This window comes from Phaeoacremonium minimum, assembly GCF_000392275.1.
Source record: "Phaeoacremonium minimum UCRPA7 unplaced genomic scaffold PA7_03_scaffold_157, whole genome shotgun sequence".
Classification (NCBI taxonomy): Eukaryota; Fungi; Ascomycota; class Sordariomycetes; order Togniniales; family Togniniaceae; genus Phaeoacremonium; species Phaeoacremonium minimum.
In genome coordinates this window covers 54,867-78,713 of record NW_006921064.1, presented here as the reverse complement: position 1 = coordinate 78,713, position 23,847 = coordinate 54,867, and the positions used below count along the sequence as shown (strand labels likewise).

At 49.7% G+C, this 23,847-nt stretch overlaps 6 protein-coding genes across 6 annotated transcripts; 2 read left to right on the top strand and 4 right to left on the bottom strand.

Moving 5' to 3' along the window:
* Positions 1-974: 974 nt before the first annotated feature.
* Positions 975-2,890, bottom strand: UCRPA7_2331 (putative sugar transporter stl1 protein; the record flags this gene model as incomplete). Its single annotated transcript, XM_007914904.1, has 5 exons — positions 975-1,424; positions 1,478-1,876; positions 1,929-2,569; positions 2,632-2,751; positions 2,803-2,890. The coding sequence occupies 5 exons, from the start codon at positions 2,888-2,890 to the stop codon at positions 975-977; spliced, it is 1,698 nt and encodes a 565-aa protein (XP_007913095.1).
* Positions 2,891-9,383: 6,493 nt separating this feature from the next.
* UCRPA7_2330 (putative hydantoinase protein) lies at positions 9,384-12,029 on the bottom strand (the record flags this gene model as incomplete). The annotated part of the gene is made up of 1 exon (XM_007914900.1): positions 9,384-12,029. One exon carries the CDS (start codon positions 12,027-12,029, stop codon positions 9,384-9,386), a length of 2,646 nt encoding a protein of 881 aa, XP_007913091.1.
* Positions 12,030-15,589: 3,560 nt separating this feature from the next.
* Positions 15,590-16,639, top strand: UCRPA7_2329 (putative nad-p-binding protein; the record flags this gene model as incomplete). The annotated part of the gene is made up of 1 exon (XM_007914905.1): positions 15,590-16,639. The coding sequence occupies one exon, from the start codon at positions 15,590-15,592 to the stop codon at positions 16,637-16,639; it is 1,050 nt and encodes a 349-aa protein (XP_007913096.1).
* A 308-nt stretch (positions 16,640-16,947) lies between these two features.
* UCRPA7_2328 (putative 3-ketoacyl-acyl carrier protein reductase protein) lies at positions 16,948-17,790 on the bottom strand (the record flags this gene model as incomplete). Its single annotated transcript, XM_007914901.1, has 2 exons — positions 16,948-17,619; positions 17,671-17,790. 2 exons carry the CDS (start codon positions 17,788-17,790, stop codon positions 16,948-16,950), a joined length of 792 nt encoding a protein of 263 aa, XP_007913092.1.
* Positions 17,791-18,498: 708 nt separating this feature from the next.
* Positions 18,499-20,637, top strand: UCRPA7_2327 (putative efflux pump antibiotic resistance protein; the record flags this gene model as incomplete). Its single annotated transcript, XM_007914899.1, has 6 exons — positions 18,499-18,512; positions 18,582-18,621; positions 19,056-19,159; positions 19,212-19,559; positions 19,619-19,759; positions 19,827-20,637. 6 exons carry the CDS (start codon positions 18,499-18,501, stop codon positions 20,635-20,637), a joined length of 1,458 nt encoding a protein of 485 aa, XP_007913090.1.
* A 1,306-nt stretch (positions 20,638-21,943) lies between these two features.
* Positions 21,944-23,605, bottom strand: UCRPA7_2326 (putative high-affinity methionine permease protein; the record flags this gene model as incomplete). The annotated part of the gene is made up of 4 exons (XM_007914902.1): positions 21,944-22,331; positions 22,382-22,461; positions 22,513-23,399; positions 23,485-23,605. 4 exons carry the CDS (start codon positions 23,603-23,605, stop codon positions 21,944-21,946), a joined length of 1,476 nt encoding a protein of 491 aa, XP_007913093.1.
* Between the last annotated feature and the right edge of the window lie 242 nt (positions 23,606-23,847).

Here is a 23,847-nt window from a genome sequence, read left to right as displayed (position 1 = left end):
CTGAAAAACAGATTTACCACTGCTTGGTCTTGTTGATAATGAAGTAACTATAGTGTTGCGAGCTGAGAATGTGTCGACATATATACGTTTGCTTGCAATTGATAGCCCGTAGCACTGCCTTGTAGGTTGAGGCGGAGTTCCTAGAAGTGAGGGTTGATGTGGTACAACAGATGGGAAGCTCTGCAGCAGATCTCTTAACGAGAACGAAAACGAAGGATTTAAGCCACAAATCTAAGGGACGGGAATAGCAGTGAGGGCCAACGCCAAGTAATAAAGAGTCACGGAGTACTCCCCCTAGCGGCAGCTGCCAAATGAAAAGCGTTATTACACATGCCTGACGACCCGTTGTCTGAGCTTAAAGCATGGGAGATCGTCGACGTTAGATCTTGCATAGTGAATCCTTCTGATTCCAGCGACAGGCACCTAATGGAGAGTGAACTCAGAGGACCAATAGGGCAGACACGGCTGTTAGACATGAGGAACGAGAAGCATTCTAGCACGGTCAGTGCCGGGCACTAACCAGGGCTAGCCGAAATTTGGCGTGGCTGAAGGATGCTTAATTCATCCTGCAATTCGCGCTCGGGATCGTATTGCACGTTCATTGGGCCCCGAACGCGAAACCTAGGATTTGCCGCGTCAGATGTCGGCGCCGAAGAGCAGGAAGCGCCGATCTGCCATTGTGGAGCAGGGCAACACAAGATACAAAGCAAGACACACGGCGTTCGCCGACTTATAATACAATGCGCACTTGACACTGGTAAGTCATTTTTCTTGGGCAGTATAAGCTGAAGCACCCGTGACGGAGAGGTCCCGACACGTACTACAGGAGACGCAGAAGAAGCTGATATTGGTATCCTTTTTTTCGCTGCAGAGGCGATGCGTTTTCAATAGACCGAACTCGTTAGGTGAGAGTTCTCTGTGAGTGGCTTTCTTTTCCTCCTATCTCCTTGACCTGTCGGTCTACCAGTCATCCTTCACTTCTGCGGCCTCCCGTTCTCCTCATCATGCGTCCAGAGTCCACCACCCGGACTGGAGGCACTTCCACTCGGCGATGAGACGCCGTCCATGCCCTCTGCATGGCTGAACCTCGCTTTATCGCGCTGCTTCTCGTTATCGCTGTCGTTCGGATGAACGTGTCCTCGATGCTCCTCCGTCTCATTATAGTCGATCAGCAGCTCGCCATTCTTGCCATATCTGCGCGGCTCAATCTTGGCCTGGTGCACCACAGTGAATACGCCCTTCCAGCCGCGGACCTTGTGAAAGATGCTGTCCATTTCCTCGAGAGATCTATACGCGGTCTCGGGGTAAAAGAAGTACACGCAGGGCACCATAAAGGCGTTGATCACCGCAAAGATGATATACGTCTGATATTTGATGTTGTTGAACGCAATCGGCGTGATCATCACCACAAGGAAGTTGAAGATCTTTAAATGTTTGAATTAGCACTTCTTTTGTGTGTGGACATTCGTGGTCTTACCCAGTTTCCGCTGGTGGACAGCGCATTAGCCGGGGCACGGATACGCAAAGGCACGATCTCGGCGGGGTACAACCAAGTCATGCCTAGCCATCCGACGGCAAAGAAGGTATTAAAGACAAAGAGAAAGACGACACCGGCGATTTGGTTGCCGGTCTCGCTGCGGGAGTTGACTCCAGCAAGGATGGCCATGGTGACAGCCTGTCCAACCGCGCCGAACAGCATCAGGTTTCGTCGACCAACGCGCTCAACAAGGAAGACAGCCGGCCAAGATGCAATGAAATACTCTGTTCCGTTGAGGGCGGCTAGCAAGCGTGAGAGAAAGTCACTCATGCCGAGACCCTTGTAGATCACTGCGGCGTAATATGTGATGAGATTGATACCACTGATTTGCTGGAACATCTGCGTTTTGTGTAAGCTCAGCAGATCAATACCGTCAAGATGGTTATCTTACCTGATTGGTATATGCCAGGATGGTGCGATGGAGATTTCTGTCCTTATCCATGGTGAAGAGATCTGAGAAGCGTCCCTTGGACATTTCGATCACGGTGTCCTTGATCTCAGAGTACTCATTCTCCACATATTTATCGGTGATGTCAGTATCCGCAAGAGCAGCAAGAACCTCCTTTGCTTCCTCATCACGCTTCTTCAAAATGAGCCATCTAGGGGACTCGGGTAACCCCCAAATCAAAGCCAGAATGAAGATGCAGAAGACGATCTGGAAAGCCAAGGGGAAGCGCCAAGCAACGGAACCAGGTGCAAAGGACAAACCGAGGTCGACCCAGTAGCTAATCATGATGCCGCAAGTAATGAGCGCGCCTTCAATCATGACCAGCTTGCCTCGCTTATGCGCGCTTGATGTTTCTGACTGCCATGTTGGCACTGTGGAGGTGTTGCCGCCGTTGCCCAGCCCAGTGATAATACGGCCAACGATGAAGTGCGGCAGAGTTGTCGCACTTGCTTGCAGGATCGCTCCAACTATCATAATGGTAGTCCCAAGCATGATCATTCTCTTTCGTCCCAATGGGTTGCTAATGAAAATAGTGATGATGGCGCCAATGAAGCAGCCCAAGTTGTAAGAGGCAACGGAGATTCCTTGATAATACTTAGCAATCTCATCCGTGCACGATCATGACAGGCAAGTCGATCGCTCTCACCTTGATTAGTCGAACGTTGTGAAGACTCGGCTGGAGAAATGCCATCGGCATCAGGGTTGATTTCTGGGAAATATTCGAGGAAGATGGGAAGAGTCAAAATGCCACCCATAACACCCTGGTCTAGAGACTAATCAGCAACCCAGTTCGATCAAAACATAGCGAGAGACTGACCATAACCAAATAGAAGGAAGTCACAGCCAGCAATAATGCCCACCGCCCAATTAAGGGCGTGGCCTCTGAGGCCGAAAAACTTCTTCATTTCCAGTTTGTTCGGGAACACCTGTACGATGTATCATGCGATGAGTCCGCGATTTATATCACAACTAGCCTTGGAAAATCAACAATCACGACACGATACAAACTGCACTACGCGAACCGCGAAGATCTTCATGCGGAACAGCCACTTCTTATATGTATTGGTGTTTCGACACTGCTGAGAGGCAAACAAGTAGTAACAATACTTCAGGAGCCTCCGGATTACCCCTTTAGGCAAGCCGCGGGTGACTAAGCTGGCTGTTGTCCGCCTTGAGAATCTGGAAATGTGGAGATCTACGTCACAGTGTGGAGATGACCCTCGCCCAAGTATCGCCAAACTGCAGAGTTGGACCGAAAAGGGTGGGGTTTGTGGATGGTGATGGAGTCTCAAGACCCGGAAATCTGGTCTTGGAGCGGGTATATCGGTGCTTAGTACGGGGGCAGGCTGCTTCACCGCTGGAGTTTCACGATAAGATCACAAAACATGGCACGGGGGTTTCGATTATGGAAGTGGAGGATTTGTATGTCTTCTACAAGCGTCAAGGCAGGCAGTGCGTACCCAGCAGTTGGCATGCCGCAAGATACAGCAAAGTTGACGTCATGAAGTGTCATCTTCTCGATTACATGTTCAGTTTTGACTATTCAGAAAGCCGAGCAGAGGAGCGGGGAGAGTGGTGACAGCGATTCCGGGGCAGATTCTAAAGTACGGGATGACAAGCCGGGGATGACTCGGCGGCAACCTGCAGAGCACCACGGACCATCGCGGGGATTTGGGGCACTCGCCTCACCGCGTGCAGTCGGAGATTGCGGAGTACGCCGAGGGAGGGTTTTGCACGTCCAACTTCAGCTGCTCCGCCCGTCTGTCTCAGGCCCGAGCCAGTCAAGCCATCTACGTGGGAAACAGGAGGATTGGACTTTCTTATCATGTCGTCTCTTGCCGCAACGTCTCCCGAAGCCAACGGCATCAATTGCGGAGAATGCTGAGTTTTTGGGGCGGCGTCAGAATTTAGAGCGCGACGGGTACTTAGTGGGCGGTTCTACGTCATGTTTAGACCACTTCATTGGAGCGTCTCCTCGGCAAAAGGGGACGATCTGGAAAACTCGTGTGTCGATCTCCAGCGACCACGCCGCGGCCACGCCGACTAATGCTAGTCAACGTTACAAAACTCTGCACGAAGAAGTGAAGTGCCATTAACATTGACGAGCGCCACCCGGATTCAAGTCCGTGCTTCGCCTCCTACTCGTGACCACTCGCGTGACCATCGGGTTCCCCCTTTCGGCTATTCGAGCTATCCTTGACTTATGGTTCGATTTGATATACAATAGTAGACCGTACACCACGTGCTGCCCCTGAGTGTACACCGGGGAGGTCTGTGGCAAAATCACCCCTTCTTCGGGGCCCCGGAGTTCCCGCAGCACCCCTCATATCGTGCCTCATCGGTTCTGGGGCTTGTCAAGGGTTGCGGGGGAGGATCTGATGTGTCCGGATGGTAGAAAAGGGTAACTCGAAAATGATATTCAACTTGGGATATGAGACGCTCGAGATAGCGTATCCTCATCGCCTGCCCCGAATGAGTGTAAGCTCCACGCGCAAAGGGGGGGAACGACCTGGACAGCCTTGCTCATTGCCGAGTCTAGATGCTCTAGGCACAGTCGTCTAATGATTGACTGGACTTAAGGAGCGCGTAATACCAGTCTCAAAGCGTTATTATGTTGAGAATTGGGCTGATATAACCAGGCTATACTAGTGGGCTCGCGGTTTATTACGAGTCTCATGGTCATTGATCATGAAACCCTTGCCCTTAGAGCCCCTGAATTAATGGCCGCTCGGATGCTCTATCTAGAAGATATCGGTTACAAATCTTTCGTTCCTCATTCCTACAACGAAAGCATCCATCTCTTCCTCGCTGATGGGTTTCCCTCTCGCCAGCGCCCCTTCTCTGATCATTTTTCTCGCAACTTTTCCAACGCCCGAAGCCAGTTGCTTAGCACCACAAACGTAAAACTTGGCCCCAGCGTCCCAAAATGTCGAAACGACTTCTTTATCCTTCATCATCCGATCCTGCACGTATCTGCACCCTTCACTCTTTTCAGGAGATTGACTAAATGCGTAGCGTACATCCAATACCCCGGATCCTGCCCATTCATCGATCTCATCGCCGTACAGCCGATCAACCTCTGGATTTCGACAGCCTATGAACAGGATAGCCGGAGCGAGCTTCCGCCTGCCCTCTTTGGTCAGCGTTGCACGCTCCTGGATAAATGCCCTGAATGGAGCAATGCCAGAGCCGGCACATATCATCACAATTGGTGTCTTTTCTTGATCAATGGGTAGTCGGAAATATTTGTTCGTCGACCGTACGCTGACTGGTACCTGATCCCCGATCTTTAAACTTCGCATGTAGGACCCAGTTACACCCATGAATCGTCTGCCATCCATGGACCATGAGGGCTCGTCAATAACCGTATATGTGAGTGTACAGGAAGTTGGACTGGCGAGCGGAGAAGACGAGATGGAGTAGTGTCTCGTCCGCATCTGCGGGAGGAGTGTAAGGAAGTTTGCGAAGGTTATTTCAATGCTCGAGTACTTCTCAAGTAAATCCAATGTCGAAACGCGTTTATCGAGGATTTCGGTCTCGAAAAAGTCAGGCTTCGCCAGAGTTCTCAGCGAGTCTTGTTCAACCTCGATTGTTGCCATTCCCGCAAGGACACCCAGGTCTTTACGCGTTGCGGGCATGGACAGCTCAACATAACCCGTCAACAAATCGGACACTCTCATCGGTGTATCTACTGGGAGGGTAGTAGAACCGGCCTTGGTAAGTGTAACGACAATGTCGCTATGAAGTTGAAAATACTTCATTACCCTCCGCACACTTTCTTCCGGGTTCAGCGGAAGTACAGCCAAGTCTAAGGCGCCATCTTAGCATTGAATCTGAACGAGAAGATTGCACTTACAATCACCAGCAGAGTAGCTCATCCCTGATGGCAACTCCACTTCTAGATGCCGCTTCTCTGGCTGTCCTTCCGCTGTTAACACTCTTGCATCTAGCACGTTTGCCCATTGCACATTTTGTTGGAGGCGATTTGCTCGCTCCTCGGAAGAGAACTGGAGCTCTACTGAGGTTACCGCTTCTGTCGATGTCAAGAGATTAGCACGCTCGCCATCTATATGATCAGTCAATCCCGGCCATAGTTCCTGCTCAATCCACAAGTCAAAGTCTCCGAACACATCCCTTTTGCTGACGTCTGATGCACCTCTCTCGGCGACCCTTGTTCCGCCTGCCTTTGCTAATAGGTCATCGACAATGGTCGGAATCTTTTGGTATGTCGAAACCCAGTCGCTGTGACCACATCCAAACACTGCGTAGCGGACACCGGAGAAAGAGCCAACATCATTCAAGCTCTCCAGCCACGCAACAAAGCGTGCAGCATTATCGGGAGCCAGTCCCTCATAAGACGATGTGATAATGATGATAGGCGTGCGATTGGGCAATCTGCCGCCAACTGAGTCCATGTCTTTCACTTCAGCTGTGAGGCCCCGCTGTAACGCCTGGGCCGAAAGTTTCTGCGCAAGGGCTTGACAGGTGCCGGTATTTGAGCCATACAGTACAAGCAGCGATGATTCGGATTTTCCATTCGTCTTCTCGTTATGCTTTTCTTGCCTGCTCAAATTTGATGGGGGATCCGATGCTTGAAGTCGGTGTTGTAGAGATGTCGCCGTTATTCCTTGCCGAAGTGATGCACGCATGTAGAAATCTTTAGGCTTTATTGTCAAAGTTTGGACCACCTTCAGTTCGTAACCCGGGTCATCTAGACGAAGGTCAAAATTTTGGAGGATGAGAGCTATTGCAAGAAGTGCTTCCTGCCATGCAAATGCTCTTCCAATACAAGCTCTTATTCCGGTCCCGAATGGCTTCCATGCATTCTTTGGAAGCTTCTCAAAATCATCGTCCAACATTCGCTCCGGTCTGAACTCTGCGGCATCATCGCCCCACACTTTGGGATCTCTCTGGATCTTGCCGACAAGACAGAGTATGCTTTTCTCGCGGGGGATGGCATACCTTCCATTTCCTATCGTGGGTGTCTCTTCTTTATTCTCGGGACGAACGGCTCGGCCAAAACCTGGTGCGGTTGGTGTCAACCTGAGTGTTTCCCGAAGAACGGCGTTAACGTATTTGAGCTGGTTCAAGTGTTTTGGCAGAACACGCTCGTTTCCTATTACACGATCGACTTCCTGTTGAGCTTTGAAATATGTTGACGGATTCTTCAGCAACTGCACAAAGGCAAATGACAATAGACCTGACGTTGTTTCATGTCCTACAGCGAAGTTCAGTTATTGTAGTTTCCCAGCGTATTGAAAAGCTCACCAGCGACGAGGAAAGTTTGCACTACAGAACTTGTGGTCAGCTACCTCTTGGCTCAGCTCAGGCTTGGGGTTGCAGAATGTTTGTAATAAACAAAACAAAAGAATGTGCTCACTATTGGCTGCTATAAGCTCATCTCTCATGGTACCACCAGTCTTTGGGTCCTTCCCATATATCATGGCATTAAGAAGGTCTTTTTTCTCTGTAGGGTGGTCTCGACGATACTGTACAAGGTCTCTCGACACCTGTCTCTGAAACTCAACATCCTTTCTAACTTGTTCGATGTAGGAAGGCATAAGTCTCTTCAGCATGCCGCCTAGCTGGTCTGAACTGCTGCGATCATGTAGAACATTGTTCATTGCCACCACAAAAGGATGCATTCCCTCTTGGTAGAATGAGTTGAAGCGGTAGTCCATGGCACACAAGGCGATTGTGTCTAGAGTCAGACGAGAGAAGTCATTGCTCACGGAAATCCGGTGCTCTGATCCTTGGCGTGCCCATTTGAGAACCATTTGGGTTGCAATATCATGCATCTCTACAATGATTTAGCGCTGAAACATTTGGGCGATCAAGCTCAAAGGGGTAATGGCTGAGGTGAATTGAATACTGTCACTTACCATTGAACATCTCTTCCATAGCCAATGGCCCGAACGCAGGCATTAAGATACGATGTGCTTGGCCCCAATCTTCATCCTTCTCCGTGCTTGCAGTGAAGAGTCCTCGCGCTTGAGCAGACTTAGAGGCTTCTGCAAGCTTGCCACCAAGCAGCTTATAAAACCGTGTTTCGTCACAGAGTTCATCAAATAGTTCAAAGCCACCAACAATGATGGCTTGGTTGCCGGCAATTGTGAACTTGACGATCGGGCCGTAAATATCAATAAGTCGTTCCGCGGCATGTAATGGTACTCCCTCTGGGTCTTGGAGGTCAAGCAAGTTCCCGATGAATGGATAGCCTCGAGGGCCAGGAATTTCTGCCGTCATTGCTGGAGATAGAGCAGGTGACTCTTCGCTTGATTGCTTACAATGGCAGGAAATCTCCTGAGGGCTAGATTACGCTCCTTTCTATTCTTCTGCGGTCATCGCTTTACGCTGAATATATACTTCAAATCTCCAGTTGGCATTGGCATAGACCCGCTAACCTCTCAAGGGCTGTCCACTGCACCAACCCTGCAGTTTCCTGGCTGCTGCGCACTAACCTAGCTACCCGCTTCCCGTCGCTAGAACGAAAGCGAGAACGAGAAGGTCGGCTTTGGCAGATGCCGACCGACTCTATAATGAATCTTACATCATTTGCCAAAGTACATGAGTTAGATCCACTGTCCTCCAACAATTGTGCTTGGTAGAGCTGTGCCTCGGCACTGCCCTGACAGCAAGCGTGGTAGACCGCTGAATTGGGCCGGATCCTAGCGCAATCGGGTTCGCGATCGGCGACACCCACCTTGTAGGGCGTGCGTTGCCTGTGAGTTGGCCCTGAGCTGTGCCCCAGCAAGCGGCGGACGGAATAACCGCCCAGTTAACTTACTGGTAGAAACACACCAGTACTGGTAACGTCTCTTTTAATTATCAATGTGTATTATTGATTGATTACCGTACTTGTTGAGGTTAGAGTACTCCAAGTTGGGAGATGGGAGCATTATTTTGTCACATCTTGCCCGAGCAGTGCGAATCCTCCAGGAGTCAAATTGTAAGGAGCCTGGTCCCTTACGCACCGAAGGCGTAATACATGTATCAAAGGCTGCAGATCTACAGGTGGTGGCTACACGCCACGTAGTAGAAATAGAGTGTAGGTGATGCCAGCTGGCGCCGGGCCGCTGCCGGCCGACCGGTCAGTCAAGGTCCGTCAGGGTCCGTATGACCGTCAGCTAATATTATCACACTAATATACCGACTCTCCGACTTGTCTCTTCTCTTGCCGGTCAGCAAGTCATTGATTATCAATGCCAGTGCTTTTGATCCTGTTGAAACCACTTGTTCTGTCGTTTATATCTTGTTTCTGCAGTCGCATTGTGAATAAAGAGCATACATTGTGTCGTAAAATGGCTATGAATTACAAGGAATCTCAAGGGGACAGACCAGTATCATCTATCTAGACTAATACAACACTGTTCTCGAACCCTCGGTGGCGAACTCATATTATGTATCAAATTCGTCAATGACGCTCTTGGGCTTGACGAATCTACCAAGAGACTGATACTTCAAATGATGGATGCCAAAGCCTTCAGGGCCACCGATTGCAATGCCCCTTTCCGAGCCTGTCCAGCGGTCGCTCGCAGCAATGCCTAAGACGATGACCAAGAGGCCATACCTATACTCAGGCGTACCTATAGCCTCGCCGTTCTGTGCATCGATCACAGAGATTAAATCCGGTACGATACCGAGGACATCCTCCTGTCTCTCCTGGCCAGCTTCACCGGACTCCCCTGTCTCGGGTATCCGGATTGCGGCAATATTTTCGTTTTTGAAGGGAATCTTGATCAGGCCTTTGTACTTGGGCTGTTCAGTTGCCGATTGCAACTTGTTGCTATCACCAGCATCAGCAACGTCTGCTCCCTCTATGATGCACTCTCCGTAGATATGACCCATTCTGAGTGTTCTCTCCACGCCGACTATTTTGCCTTTCCACAGAACCTTGGCAGCATCGGGACCTCCGCATTCATCGATGATCGTCTCGGCTACGCTGTCAACTCGATTGAATCTTCTTGCTCTTGCTACCGCACGTCCAATGCGCCAAGCCTGAGAAATTGTATGCTCCACCGCCCATCGTTTCGTCTCGGCTCCTGTCACTGGTGCCTCGGCACAACCAGTGTGTGAACCCATCTGGCTGAGCCCCGCTCTCAGGATCCTCTCCACCTGCGTGTCGGACGTCGCTTTGGGCATCAAAACGACGTTCCCGTTACCATCACACATTGCAATTGGCGACCATATCGTTGGCCGTTCGTTGAACACCACTGGGGTCGTTTGCCATTTTGTTGGATACGCTCTTCCCATCCAATCGGCGTCGGGAATCTCCAACCCAAGGAGGCTTCCGAGAATCATACCTTGGAGGCCATTGCCACCTCCTATCTCAAGTGCAATCATGTGTGTCGCTTTTCTCTCACAGATTTTGTAGAGCTCATGTTGTGCCTCGAGCATCTCATCTCCTTGGAGTTTTTCAATCCCCACCGTTGGTGACCCCATTCCTCCCCCCGTGCCGATTTGTGCGTCGTCTTTTAAATCGTAAGGGTTGATGACTCGAACTATCGCCCCTGTGCGCAGCATTCCTCGGAGCCGCACCATGTGCGAGTACGGACTCCCTCCTCCTCCAGTTCCTAGAATATAACATCCAGTGGTGATCCAGTCCAAGTCTGTCTCATTGACATACCAGACTCGGTCCTTGACGGTAGGCTTATAAGTCAAAATGTCCACCTCTTCTTTGACTTTAGTGTTCTTAGTAGACGTCCTTGTTGATTTCTCATATTGGCTCATCTCGACTTCCGGTTCAAGTTCACTACCCTCTGGAATCGAAGCCATATCTGTGCGAGAGAAGTCGAAATCACCAGCCGCACGTACAATGAACCGAGATTTGTTTGCAATGTACTGCAAGGGCAAAGTCTCTATTTCGACAATCTTAATTGACGATGGTAAAGCACCAGCCGCAATTGTTCGTTCGATAGCTTCCTGTGAAATGTCTTCTAATAGCTTCTGGGTCGTCTTTGATTCAGTGGACTTGACAGTATCGACCACCGAGCTAACCCTCGCAATAGCAGCTCCGATTGCATTTGCGACCTCAGACCATCGCGGCTTCATAACCTTGCTCGCTCCTTTAAGCTCATCTGGTGCGATTATGGCTCCTCCGCCGACGAGCAGAACAGGTAGGTCCTCAGGAGATGTCTTCATGGTGTCAATGACTTTCTCAAGCTTTTGTTTGATGATGGCCTTTGCCTTCACAAGCTCATCGTCATTTAGTGCTCCATTAACCAGCTTAGGATCCCCTATCTTTACGCTTGGGTCCGCTAAGACTGTGCAGTCGGTTGTCGTCAGAACGTCCCCGCCAAAAACAATGGCTTCTTTCGTAAGTTTGTAGCCTACACTATCGGGACCGACTGTCATATCCTCCCCTTTTCGAATAATAGAGCCACCTCCAAGACCAATGCTCTTGATATCCGGGCAAGAAAAGTTCATGCGGACTCCAGCAAGCTCGCTGTATGCAGCCTGTTGCCGAGGAAAACCATTCGCAAGAAGAAGTCCAACATCAGTTGTAGTGCCGCCGATATCCACAACCATCATTGCCTCATCGAGTTGGTTTTGGACAAGGAAAGCAGCCCCGCGCATACTGTTTGTTGGGCCGCTAGAGAAAGTTCTGATCGGTAGTCGTGCTGCCATCTCGCCCGAGAGAATGGTCCCATCATTCTGTGTGATAAATACAGGACAGTGCAAACCAAGTTTCTTGATAGGCTCCTGGAACGAACGAATGGTCTTCTTTGCGAACGCCAAGATAGATGCATTCAGTATCGCGGCATTTTCCCGTTCCAAAAATCCGAGGTTGGCGACCTCTTTTGAGCAGACAACATCGCAGCCTGGTATTTCTGCTTGAATGATCTCAGCTGCCCGCTCCTCTTGTTTCTCAACGGTGTCAATGGGGCTGAACACTCCGTTGACTACAATACTCCTGATGCCCTTCTCTCGAATGATCTTGCACTGGGCCTTGATCTCCGCCTCATTGATGTCTGAAATCAGATTGCCATCAACCTCGAGGCCACCCTTCACCAGGGCATAGTAGCCTAGAATAAGGTCGCGCATATCTTCAGGCCAGTCTACGCACGGCGGTGCATGTTTACTAAACGGACCGCATAGTCTGATAACTGCAACAGGAGAGAGCCGAGCTGCATCGCGCTCTATTACAGCATTGACGAAATGCGTCGTGCCGATGGTCACGCTGGCCACGGCTTCTGGGCTGATATTGGCGGCTTGAAACATCTCCGTGATGGCATCGTTGATTCCTATGCTGGGATTTGTAGTTGTACTTGCCTTGTGCCAAGCAATTATCCCCTTGTCCGGCTCTGTTGCTCGTGTTGGATCAAGCACCACGCCGTCTGTATTGGTCCCCCCGACGTCAACACCAATTCGCAGGCGCTTCATGTCAATCGCTGAACCCATATTGTCTCTAACGTCTTTTTTCTTGCATATGTTATGAAAGCAGAGACAAAGAGCGAGGTCAAACAAGATGATACATGCTTTCATATACGTCGAATAGGTGGAAGGGGTCAATTGGGAAAGTCTCGGGGCCGTTGAGGTGTTTCGGCAGAATTGCAGGTGCCGGGTGCACTAAGGGACATCGGGGGGCGCCGGAGACTCCAGTTTAGGCAAGATAACGGGAAAGCTTAATTATCATTGGGTCGCGATCGGCCAACTCGATCGGCGAACAATACTACCCTCTGGGAAGACACACAGGGTGGGGGAAGACCCCATCTCGGGGGTATTCTTATCAAAAATATCCCGGCAACTGGAGCACGCAAGTAGGGATCCGTTGCATTGTCGTATCGCATCGATTGATCTTACGTGTTGTATCTTATCATCGGGAGATGTGTTGCGTTGCCAACCCGATGGATTGGACTCTATATATACAAGCATGCCCTGACGGGACTGACCGCCCCGCGTCCGCTTGATATCACGTTCCTATTACCACGCCTTTAATACGATATGGCTACATCCAGCGTGAGGCCGCGTCTTAAGACAATCAAGGAGAAAGTGCGACTCCATGGCGATGAGGCAAAACACGAACAAACAGATTCTTGGAGTAACCGAGATCTCATCCCTTTGCCGCCGGCACGCCGTACTTGGGGTGAGTGCTCGGCCATGGCGAGCCGTCATTGGTGGACCTAGACCCGTGGGTATCAAGACTAACAGTGTGCCAGGATGGTTCCATTACTTTGGCTTCTGGACGCTATCGTCGCTGAATATATCTAATTGGCAGTCTCCTAATACGTTTCTGAGTTAGTATACTACTGTCTCTAGTCAAAGCGCGAAGGAGCTAACATACTTTAGCCCAGGGTCTATCTGTTGGGCAAGCAAGTAAGTTGAGCACCTCGTAGACTTTGATTTTCTTACGGTATAGCGTCGCCAGCGTCTCTCTTTTCCCTTGGGGGGATTACAAAGTAGAAGCTCGTGTATTGCATTGTCGCCTTCCATGGATTGCTAACACTATATGCCATAGTGCTGATTATTACTGTGGGCCGACTTCTCATCTGCATGTTCTCGACTCTCATTGCGTGGTGTGGACTGGAGTGGCACATCGGATTCACCATCCAAAATCGCTACTCCTGGGGTTTACGAGCGAGCTATATCCCCTTACTCCAACGCATTCTGTTGAACTTCATCTGGAATGCTGTGCAATGCTGGAACGGAGGCCGTCTTGTGGCCGTCTGCATCACCGCCATATGGCCCTCCTTCGCCACAATGCACAATTTCCTTCCTGCGAGTATGCCGACCACTGGCTATCAGTTTGTGGGCTTCATTGTATTCTGGGTTCTTTCGACACCGTTTCTGTTCATTCCACCAGAGAAATTCAAGCGTCCATTTCAAGTTACCTCAATATATTGCGGTCTAGGAATGATTTCAATGATGATTTGGGCACTTGCGACCGCTAAAGGGGTTGGTCCCTTATGGAACACTGGCGAGCGAGTTCCGACCGGGTGGAAGAACTCTTCATGGTTGATCATGGCCGGTATCAATCAAATGATTGGCGGTATTGCAGCGGGAATCACTAACGGTTCTGACTTCTCTCGATATGCTCGAGGCTGGCAGCATTATGTCACCGGAACCATCACGTCAGCTTGGGTGACTGGAGTCCTTGTCTCTTTTGTCGGCTTGGTCACCACTAGTGCAGCGCAAAAGATTTATGGCGAAGTTTACTGGAATCCACCTGACTTGTTGATGGTAATGATGGATGAAGGTCATGGGTCATCAAAGGCAAGAGCCGGCGTATTTTTCTTGGCTTTTGGATTTGCTCTGACCGCAATGTTTGAGAACATATGTGGTAATGCTGTTGCGGGAGGAATAGACTTGGCAGGTCTTTTCCCTCATTACATCAACATTAGACGAGGTGCGATTATCACATTTGTCGCAGCTTGGGTTGTTCAACCCTGGCAATTGATTAACCGCGCGACGACGTTCATCACTGTTCTGAGCTCGTTCGCTGTCTTCTTGTCCCCCATTATGGGCATCATGGCAACAGACTTTTACCTCTTGAGAAGACGAAAAATCCGGCTAAGTCATCTGTATCGGACACACAACACTCAGTATTGGTACTGGCACGGGATAAATTGGCGTGCAATACCGGCTTGGCTGTGTGGGTGGGCTCCAACCGTCGGCGGGCTGATAGTAACAACTAATGGCTCGACAAACGCCCCAAAGGCATTGTATCAGCTATATTACATGGCATTTCTTATCGGTTAGTCAATCATGGTCACTCACCAATATCACAGGCATAGACATAGCTCATATGTTCTGCAGGCTTCTTCACGTCTTCCGTGATCTTTTACACCTTGAACAAACTGTTTCCTGTGATCGGAATGGGAGAGTATGACGAAGTGGATACCTATGGCACATTCACTCAAGCAGAGGCAGCAAAGCTAGGAATAGTGCCCGCTGATCAAGTTCTCGAGGCGGAAGACGGAAGCGATGGCGTAATTAGAGAAACGATTGAGAAGGGAGAAAAGTGATGCCGCAATAGCGGCTCGACTGAGAAGGATCATGACTTTGCTTAGAAAGCTACATGAAGGCGAGCTCACGCTCGTTGTGGCATCGACATTTCAAATAGAGATTTCATAATCATCAGCGCATTTGAGCGCCACGGATGTCTTTTCATTGCCGATTGGTGAATTTCGAGACCAAACACCTTTAGAATGACGGGCTTGGTTATGTATTGAGTTCTTCGCGCTAAAAGGGGCGCCGCAAGTGCGATGCAAAAGTCTCCGAATTGTGGCCGGCAACAATGCGCAATCCTGCTCTCGCTCAAAAAAATGCTTCATTGTATGAATAGAGGCAAAATCGGCATGCAGATGAATTAATGATTCATCAGCCACCTCGGACACAGCTGATCTGAAATGATACGGTCCTAGGTGTATGGTCCGAACATGCGATCCAGCCAGTCATCATTGGTACATCTACGTAGCATTCAAGCAAGCGTATACGAAGTTATCAATGCCACTATAAGTGGGGTAAGATTCAAATAACACCATGGAAGGAGTCACTCAGGTGAAGAAGTATTTAAAGGAACGGTTTCCTCTATGCGATCTTGCTGATTGTCCACCTAGCTCTATAGAATAACCTTCATATTTGACCACAAACAATCTCCTACAATGAGTAACAGCATCATCAACTTGACCAACCCCTCGATCCCTTTGGGTTCTACTATTCTCGTCACTGGAGTTAATGGCCTTATCGGTAGTCACATTGCAGACCAAGTATTAGCTGCAGGCTATCAAGTTCGTGGCACAGTTCGAAATCAGAGCAAAAGCGCGTGGGTTGAAGCTCTATTCACAACCAAATATGGCGATGGTCGGTTCAAATTGTTTGAGGTTCCAGATCTTGCACTGAAAGGAGTCTGGAACTCACCAATCAAAGGTGTTTCGGGAGTTGTATCTGTGGCCGGGCTCGCCAATCTGATGGTTCAAGATGTCGAAGGCGCAGTGAAGGACGATCTTGACGGCTTCTTCAATCTACTCGACGCTGCAAAGGCGGAAACCACGGTCAAGGCCTTTGTTTTCACTAGTTCATCATGGGCTGTTTGGACTCCCAAAGCGAACACACCTATGAGTGTGACAGAGTCGACATATAACGAGGAAGCTATCGGTGTAGCGAATGATACCAAACTGGAGCCGGCTCAAAAGGGGATTGCTCCCTTTATGGCCACGAAAGTCAAAGTGGAACAGGGATGTTGGGGCTGGGTTGCTCGAGAGAAGCCCTCATTTACGTTCAATTCAGTTCTCCTGAGCACTGTTCTGGGACCGATTCTCAGCTCAAAGGACCAGAGTGCTAGCACTGCGGGCATGGTCAAGTGGCTATTGACCAAAGAACACTTGGATGTGATGGAGCACATCGCACCACAATGGTTCATTGATGCCCGCGACGCCGGCAGGCTGTATGTGGCTATTCTAACCAACGAGAATGTTGACCGAGAACGAGTGCTAGGGTGCGGTGGGAGATTTAGTTTTCCAAAGGTTCTAGAGATTTTGAAAGAGGCGTACCCGGAAAGGAAGGGGGAGTTCGCCGATCTACCCGATGCCGGCTGGGATCAGACTGAATTGCCTAGCGACAAGTCGCTTGCTCTCCTGAATAAGGTTGGCCAGTCTGAATGGACTACACTAGAACAGAGTGCCAAGGACAACTTCGAGAGCTTTGCTATTTAAGGACAATGTTCTCGGAGATACATGTGGTGAGAACATCAATAGATTCTACTTAGAAGTTCAGGCGATTCCATCAAATGGATCAATCACTAAGCTGATGACTAGATTATTACCTAATTAGTATGATAGCAATTGATGACACCTTTAAGGACAATCAAAGTCCGACGCCCAAATAGTGGTGCTGTTGCGAATGACACCTCGGACTCTCGGACATCTGGAACTGACAGCCAATGACGGAAGTGCTTGCAGCAAAAGCGAAATAGCTATAAATACGAAGAAATAGTGCAGTGAAAAGTTCTTTCCATTCAGCTCTAATACATGGCCCAGCCTCCACTAGCGCAAATGACCTGACCGGTGACCCATGAGCTGCTAGGGCTAGCTAGCCACGCTACAATATTAGAAACCTCTTGAACTGTGCCAAGTCGGTTTTGTATTGGGGTGTTGTCCTTCTGCATCTTGACGATATCTGCCGGGATGTTGTCCAGCATATCGCTCTGCACCGGCCCTGGCGCAACGGCATTCACAGTGGTGCCATTGACACCTAATTCAGCAGCCCAGCACCGTGTTAATCCTTCAACAGCAGCTTTCGAGGAGCAGTAGAGGCTAAGCTCCTTGAAGCCAGTCCGCGCACCAACAGAAGTGAGATTGATGACCCGGCTGTTGGGATTGAGGAATGGCAGTACTGCTTGGGTCAACAGTATCGCGCCGCGTACATTGAGGTTGTACACCGCATCATAGTCTTCGACAGAGATCTTCCCCAGTGGCTTCACCACCTCCAAGCCAGCGTTGTTCACGAGGATGTCTAATTTGAGGGAGCCATCTGTCCACTGCGTCAATTCATCGATGAGCTTTTTCGAGCCTTCCACGGTGCTGAGATTTGCCTTGACGGAGAGAGTCCTAGGCTGATGTGGAAGTGTTGCTATTCTGTCTTGGAGTCTTTTTATATTGCTACCGCTTGATTCGGATGTATATCCCAAGACGACCTGACACTGTCAATTAGTAGAGTGATATGGTGGCAGAGACTCATCACATACTGTTGCTCCTTGACGTGCCAGTTCCCAAGCGATTCCCTCACCAATACCTCGTGAAGCGCCGGTGACGATTGCCGTCTTGCCCGCTAGGGGCAGTGCAAATTCGTTGCTTGTTGTGGTCATTGTTCTGGAAAGGCAAGTGTGGGTCTGATGATCTCGTGATGACCTCTAAAGAATACGAAGTGATGCCGGCTCATTGGAGGCTGCAAGTTGAGATGAAGTTGTAGCTTCATTTATGCTTTGTACCGTCGGCCGTGCTGTCGGCGATTGAGGCAATCACCGAAATAGGTTTCCCGAAGTCCTTCGGGGCTGTTGCATCACGGCCCCACAATGGTCTGAGCCCACCGTAGGTCGGGAGGCAAAGAAGTGGGGCCACTCCGATTCCCTGTCCGGAGAGGCGTGGTGATCTGAGCGCCGTGTGCATCAGCCATAATTTCATAAATTATCGAGGTAGACTTGCATTGCTTGCCTCGTCCGCTCTCCATCATTACATTTTATCTCGTTTCATTTCATTTTGTTTCGTCTAGAAAGGCTATCTGGTTGATATAAACGCAACGAATGTGCTACGCTAGCAGTAGCCATAGCTTATTCTTGATACATGCTTGATGTATCGCAGGTCACTAAACACCGGCCTGTTATAACAATGTCCGTCTGAGACCATTATGGTCATCACGTTCTCAATTCATATTCAATCCAGTGAACTGCAACCGATGGCAGAAGTCCTCCAAGTAGCTAGCTTATGTTGTCTAGTAAATAGCTGCTAGTGATACTGCATCCTGCATGCTGATTGTGATTTTGTTCAGGCAGTGGGGCGAACACTTCGAGCTCACCATGAATGTGACGATGTGAGTTGCGCGTCCAATCCAAAGTCTTTGTTTCTTTACCTCAAACCTCTCCATCTGCCTGCTGATTAGGGCCATTGTTACGGACGTCGATCTCCGCAAGCCTGCCTCCGTAAGCGCACTGTTAACCGGACTCTAAATCGGCAACCTGACTCCGCAGAAGATTAGCTCAGCACCGCAACTTGCGAAATTTAAGGCCCGACACCCGCATGCATCGTCGAATTGACTGATTCCCCCGCTCTACGTCTCTTCATTTTCATTTGAAAGTGCCAATCCTAAATCCAGCTAAAGACGATCATGTCCGCCACGCAGACAGCGACAATCGAACTTACCGAAGTTCCCCTCACCGTCCTCACTCCCGCGGTTAGCTCACCACGGTCTGAGTTACCTCCACAAAGGGGTCGAATATTCGATGTCGCACCATCCAATGTCTTGAGCAAGTCCTCCAGAGTTCTGATCACATTTCTCCTCATTGTTGCCAATTTCGTTCAGGTAATCGAAAGAGCCCATTATAAGCTACCTATAACTATTAATCGTTCATCGTAGTTCATTTCCAACTTTGTCACCTTCGCAGGCGGGTTCAAGCTGAGCCAGCTGCTTGGACGAAACGTCGGTCCAGGCCAGGCTAATTGGATGGCCGCATCCTACCCGTATAAATCATGAGACCCTTTCGAAAATAGACCGTACTGATTGTTTGTCCAGGCTTACGCAAAGTGCATTCGTTCTCATCAGCGGACGCCTAGGCGCCGTCTACGGTCATCAGAAAATCCTACTCATCGGTGGCGGCTTTCTTGTTGTCTTCTCGCTGATCAACGCATTCTGCTCAACATACGAGTCGTTTGTCTCGGCACGCGCTCTCACTGGCATTGGAGGCGGGCTTCTCATGCCTAATGCTGTTGCAATGCTGATGATCATGGTACCACCTGGTCGCGCCAGAAATGTTACCATGGCATTCTTCGCAGCGTCTCCGCCCATTGGAGGATGGTGCGGAGCCATACTTGCTGGCATATTCGTCGAACTAACAGATTGGAAATGGCTGTTCATTTTCATGTAGGTGGTTCCTTTGTGTTTGATAAGTCGACTGATGACAACTGTCTGACATGCACCAGAGCACTTCTCGGGGCTGTTGTTTTCGGCGGGCTGTTCTTCGCCTTCCCAAAGGAGCAGCCTGTTGATAAGGGTGGTAAGATCGACTACATGGGGGCTGCCCTTGGATTGAGCAGTCTCCTGCTCTTCAACTTTGCATGGAAGTGAGTTTCAAAAAAAAAATTTCAAGTCCTGGCTCGACTCCAATCTCGCTCACAACTTGACTTGTAGTCAAGCACCTTCCGTCGGGTGGAAGACTCCCTACGAGATCGCCATCGTAATACTCTCCGTCGTATTATTCGGGCTTTTTCTGGTATGGGAGAAGAAGTTTGCAAAAGAGCCTGTCATGCCGCTCAAGATCTTCAACGCTCCAACCTTCACCGCTCTAGTCTTTGTGGTGCTCCTGACATATATGTCATTCGGCATCTCCAACTGGTACATGGTCGCTTGGCAACAGTTGATCAGGGACTGGACAGTGATACAGCTTGCTATCGGCTGGATTCCATTTGCACTCGGCGCTGTGGCGGCAGTGGGTCTTGCTGCTTGGCTGATCCCACGCCTGGATGCGCAGTACATTCTGGCCATCGGGGTTGCAGTTGCACTCGTTTCGAACTTGCTCCTCGCAACAATGCCCGAGCAGCAGACCTACTGGGCGCAAATGTTCCCCGCCATTCTCCTTGGCAGTGTTTGTCCCGACTTCGTGTTCGTGGCGGCTCAGGTGATTGCCAGCAACAGCGTGGGGCGCCGTGAACAAGGTGTTGCAGGCAGTCTCATTGGCACTCTGAACCTATATGGAGTTAGTTTGGGCCTGGGTTTCGCCGGAACCATCGAGACTGAGATTGTCAAGGATAGTAAGGATGAACTGCCTGGCTATCGCGCAGCATTGTATTTTGGTGTAGCTCTTGCAGCGGCTGCACTAATCATGGATTTTGCCTTCGTTAGATTGCCGAAAGATGATCGTGAAGGATGGTCCATTACGGCTGACGATGATGTTCCAGGTGTTGGAACAGCCACTGGCGTTGAAGGCGGAACAGCGGCCTGATGGGATGGGTTATGGCCCGTCGATTGCGAGTGGCTGTAGACGAGATATTGGATTGATCCATGATAACAGAGATGGATACAGTATCTAGATCATTTGATTTTCAGATACAAGAGTAAATAGACTGGAACTCTTCAGAATGAGATACTATGAAAATGATTGAAATCTGGGTTCCTCCTTAGGGCCATGGAACTTGGCCAGTGGTGCGAGCAGGTACATTGCTGGTGAGTCGGTTCCTGAAGCTTGGGATCTCGAGCCTCTGTCGTTGGACGACAGTGACGAGAAGCTAGATAAAAGACTTGCCACTACTGGTAGGATAGCGTGGCATGCAGCTGGGTCGTGCTCCATGGGCAAGGTGGTAGATAGCAAGTTTCGCTTGAAAGGCGTGGAGGGCCTGATGGTTGTTGATGCATCGGTGGTGCCCGTGCCCTTGGGTGCTCATATGCAGGCACCCCTATATGCTACGGAAGAATAAACTAGTGCTGTCATTGCAGGGACAGCATGATTGCTAAGTTACCTACTAGTAACTATTATAGGAGTTTACTTGAATATCCACATTTATGCTTTAGAATTCTGCTTCTCGAAAACTGAACTGTGTACCAAAGCTCGTCAATCTCCGACACTTGTCACTCGACTTTCGCTCCATTTACGGTCGTCCTGACTTTCTGACACCACAACATGTGGAGGACTCTCTGAGTCATTTTCCCTCATCCCTCAGGAGCTTAGAAATCATCTGCGACTGGGCATGGGCTTATCCACAAGAACATGAACTGGATTGGGATGATGCTGCTTTGACGATATCTGGACTTGTATCGCTTCACCAGAAAGAACAGCTTCCTCATCAACTATGTTATTTGACTCTTGCAATGTCTCTTCCTTCACAGACCTCTAGTAGTGCCGACCCTCGGATAAACGCAATTACCCAAGCAATGTCGTATTTCACCGCTACTGCCACCAAATTCAAGGTCATCAATCCGCCAGCGCGGCGTTTCAGCACCCTTCTGCATCATTCGGAAAGTGATGAAGAATGGATCGAGAGACTCTTTGACGAAAACGATAGGAGACTATTGTTGCGAGTTGCTGGGCTTCGTCCCCCTCTTTACATCGAGGACTAAGCCAATCAATCCTCAAGGGCTTTCATGTTGAATTTTAACAGCAAACGATACCACTTTCCAAGACAATTCAAATTTGAATGAATCTATGTGCTTTAGGAGCCTCGAGATTTAGGCGCCATCTACGTCCGACTTGCCGTGTCAAGGGACGGCTTGGCTAGCCCAAGCTCGTGCTAGCCGCCAGAGCCTTCGTGAATTCACTCGACTCGCTCAGGCCCTCTGGTGCTGACTTTCTTATACCGAATTACTTCTGCTCCATCATCTGTCACGATCCGCTGCGCGACGATCTTATAGCCGCCGATCGCAGGGAAGACCTTGGTCCAGAACGTCCAATAGACCGCACCAAGGATGAGAACACCGACTCCAACAACCGGGAAGACATAATAGGGATAGCCTTCCGCATTCCAATTTCCATTGGGTGGAATAAATGGTACAATGGCGAGGAAGACATTGGCCAACAGATAGAGAACCGCTACTGGCAGGAAGGTATGCCAGGGCGATGTCCAGGTTTCGGATTTGCTGTAATGCAGGTAAATCAGACCTGCAGCAACAAACGCATTGATCCATGCTCCAGGATATGTGTACCTGTCCATGTTGTTAGCGGATTTGTTTCAAACTTGGAAGCAATTACATACAGATCTACAATGAAATTATATGCCGGTCCTGCCGGAGGCGCCACCAAAACAATCACGGTGACGATCCAGTGAAGGAACAACTAGTTCACTGTCAGCAACGACGTCTCGTGCTATAAGAACAATCACCTTACTGAGGCTGCCGGAGCATTTGCAGGTTTGTTAGATGCCCAAAATCTGCTAAACGGCAGCAGGCCTTCCTTTGCCAACTCCTGGTTCAGTCGTGCGTGGGCAAAGCTGACGGCCAATACGTTTCCTAGATTGCTCAGGGCAACAAAAGCTGGCAAGCTACGAGCACCAGCGCTCGCACCAAACACATTGCGGAAGAAGAGTCCAGCGACGATGACTTCCGACTTGGCTAGATCGGACTTCGGGATCGCAGCAAAGTAAGCAACGTTGGCCAACACGTATAGGATAGTCACTCCACCAATCGCCAGGGGTGCAGCGACTGCAAGAGTTCGCCGTGGGTTCTTCAGCTCCCCGACAACATAGTTGGCATTCTCCCAACCCTTATAGCTGTAAACAATGCGCAGAAGAGCAGTTGCGTAGCCGTATGCCCCACCATTTCCGTACCCATCACCCTCTTCGATGCGGAAGGCATTGTCAAAGTTGTGGGGATTGTCAACGAGACGATGACCAGCAAGGGCAGCAAAGCCTGCGAAGACGATGAAAAGGAGAATCACAACTTTGAATACCCCGAGAACGTTGACCAAACGGATTCCCCATTTTGGCAGCAATGAATGCAAGGCAACAGAGAATGTAACGCAAGCAATAGCTATACCCCGAGCGGCCCAGCCATCCGGAGCAGTGGAGCCAGATGCGAAAAGAACATAACGGCCGAATGCGAGAGAATTGCCAGACGAAAATCCTAGGAGAATCATTTGCGATGCAAGAACGCAGGTAGCCAGGTACTTAGGATGTTTATAGACTCTTTCGAGGTAGTTTTTCTCGCCGCCAGAACGAGGGATTGCGAGACCGAACTCGAGGAAAACGGATAAGCCAGCAAATGTTAGAATGCCCCCTACCCCAGGAATTAGTCTTCCCACACAGAGAGCACATAAAGCACCAAGGCATGGCTCACCAATAACCCATAACATCAAGCTTACACCAACAGAGCCTGTCGAAGCGAAGATTCCGGATGGTGTTGAGAAGACTGAAAGTTGCATTCGCATTAATACTTGACTGTGAATGGTCTTCAAAGATCTCCTTACTTCCTGTGCCAATCATTTTGTTCAGTATCAAGAACACAGCACCTGTCACGCCAATCTTTCTGGACTCCGAAAAGCTGTATTTTTGCTCATCTATCTCTACCTCCGGAGACGACAAGTCCTCATCATCTTGAGCTGCGGCTGGGGCCTTTCGGTCCACTGGCCGGTCGTCAGCAGACATACTGAAGTGTCTGCTATGAAAAGGTCGATCTTTGAGTGTTTTGTATGCGCGAAACAGAAGTAGGGTCCAGCTCAGAATTC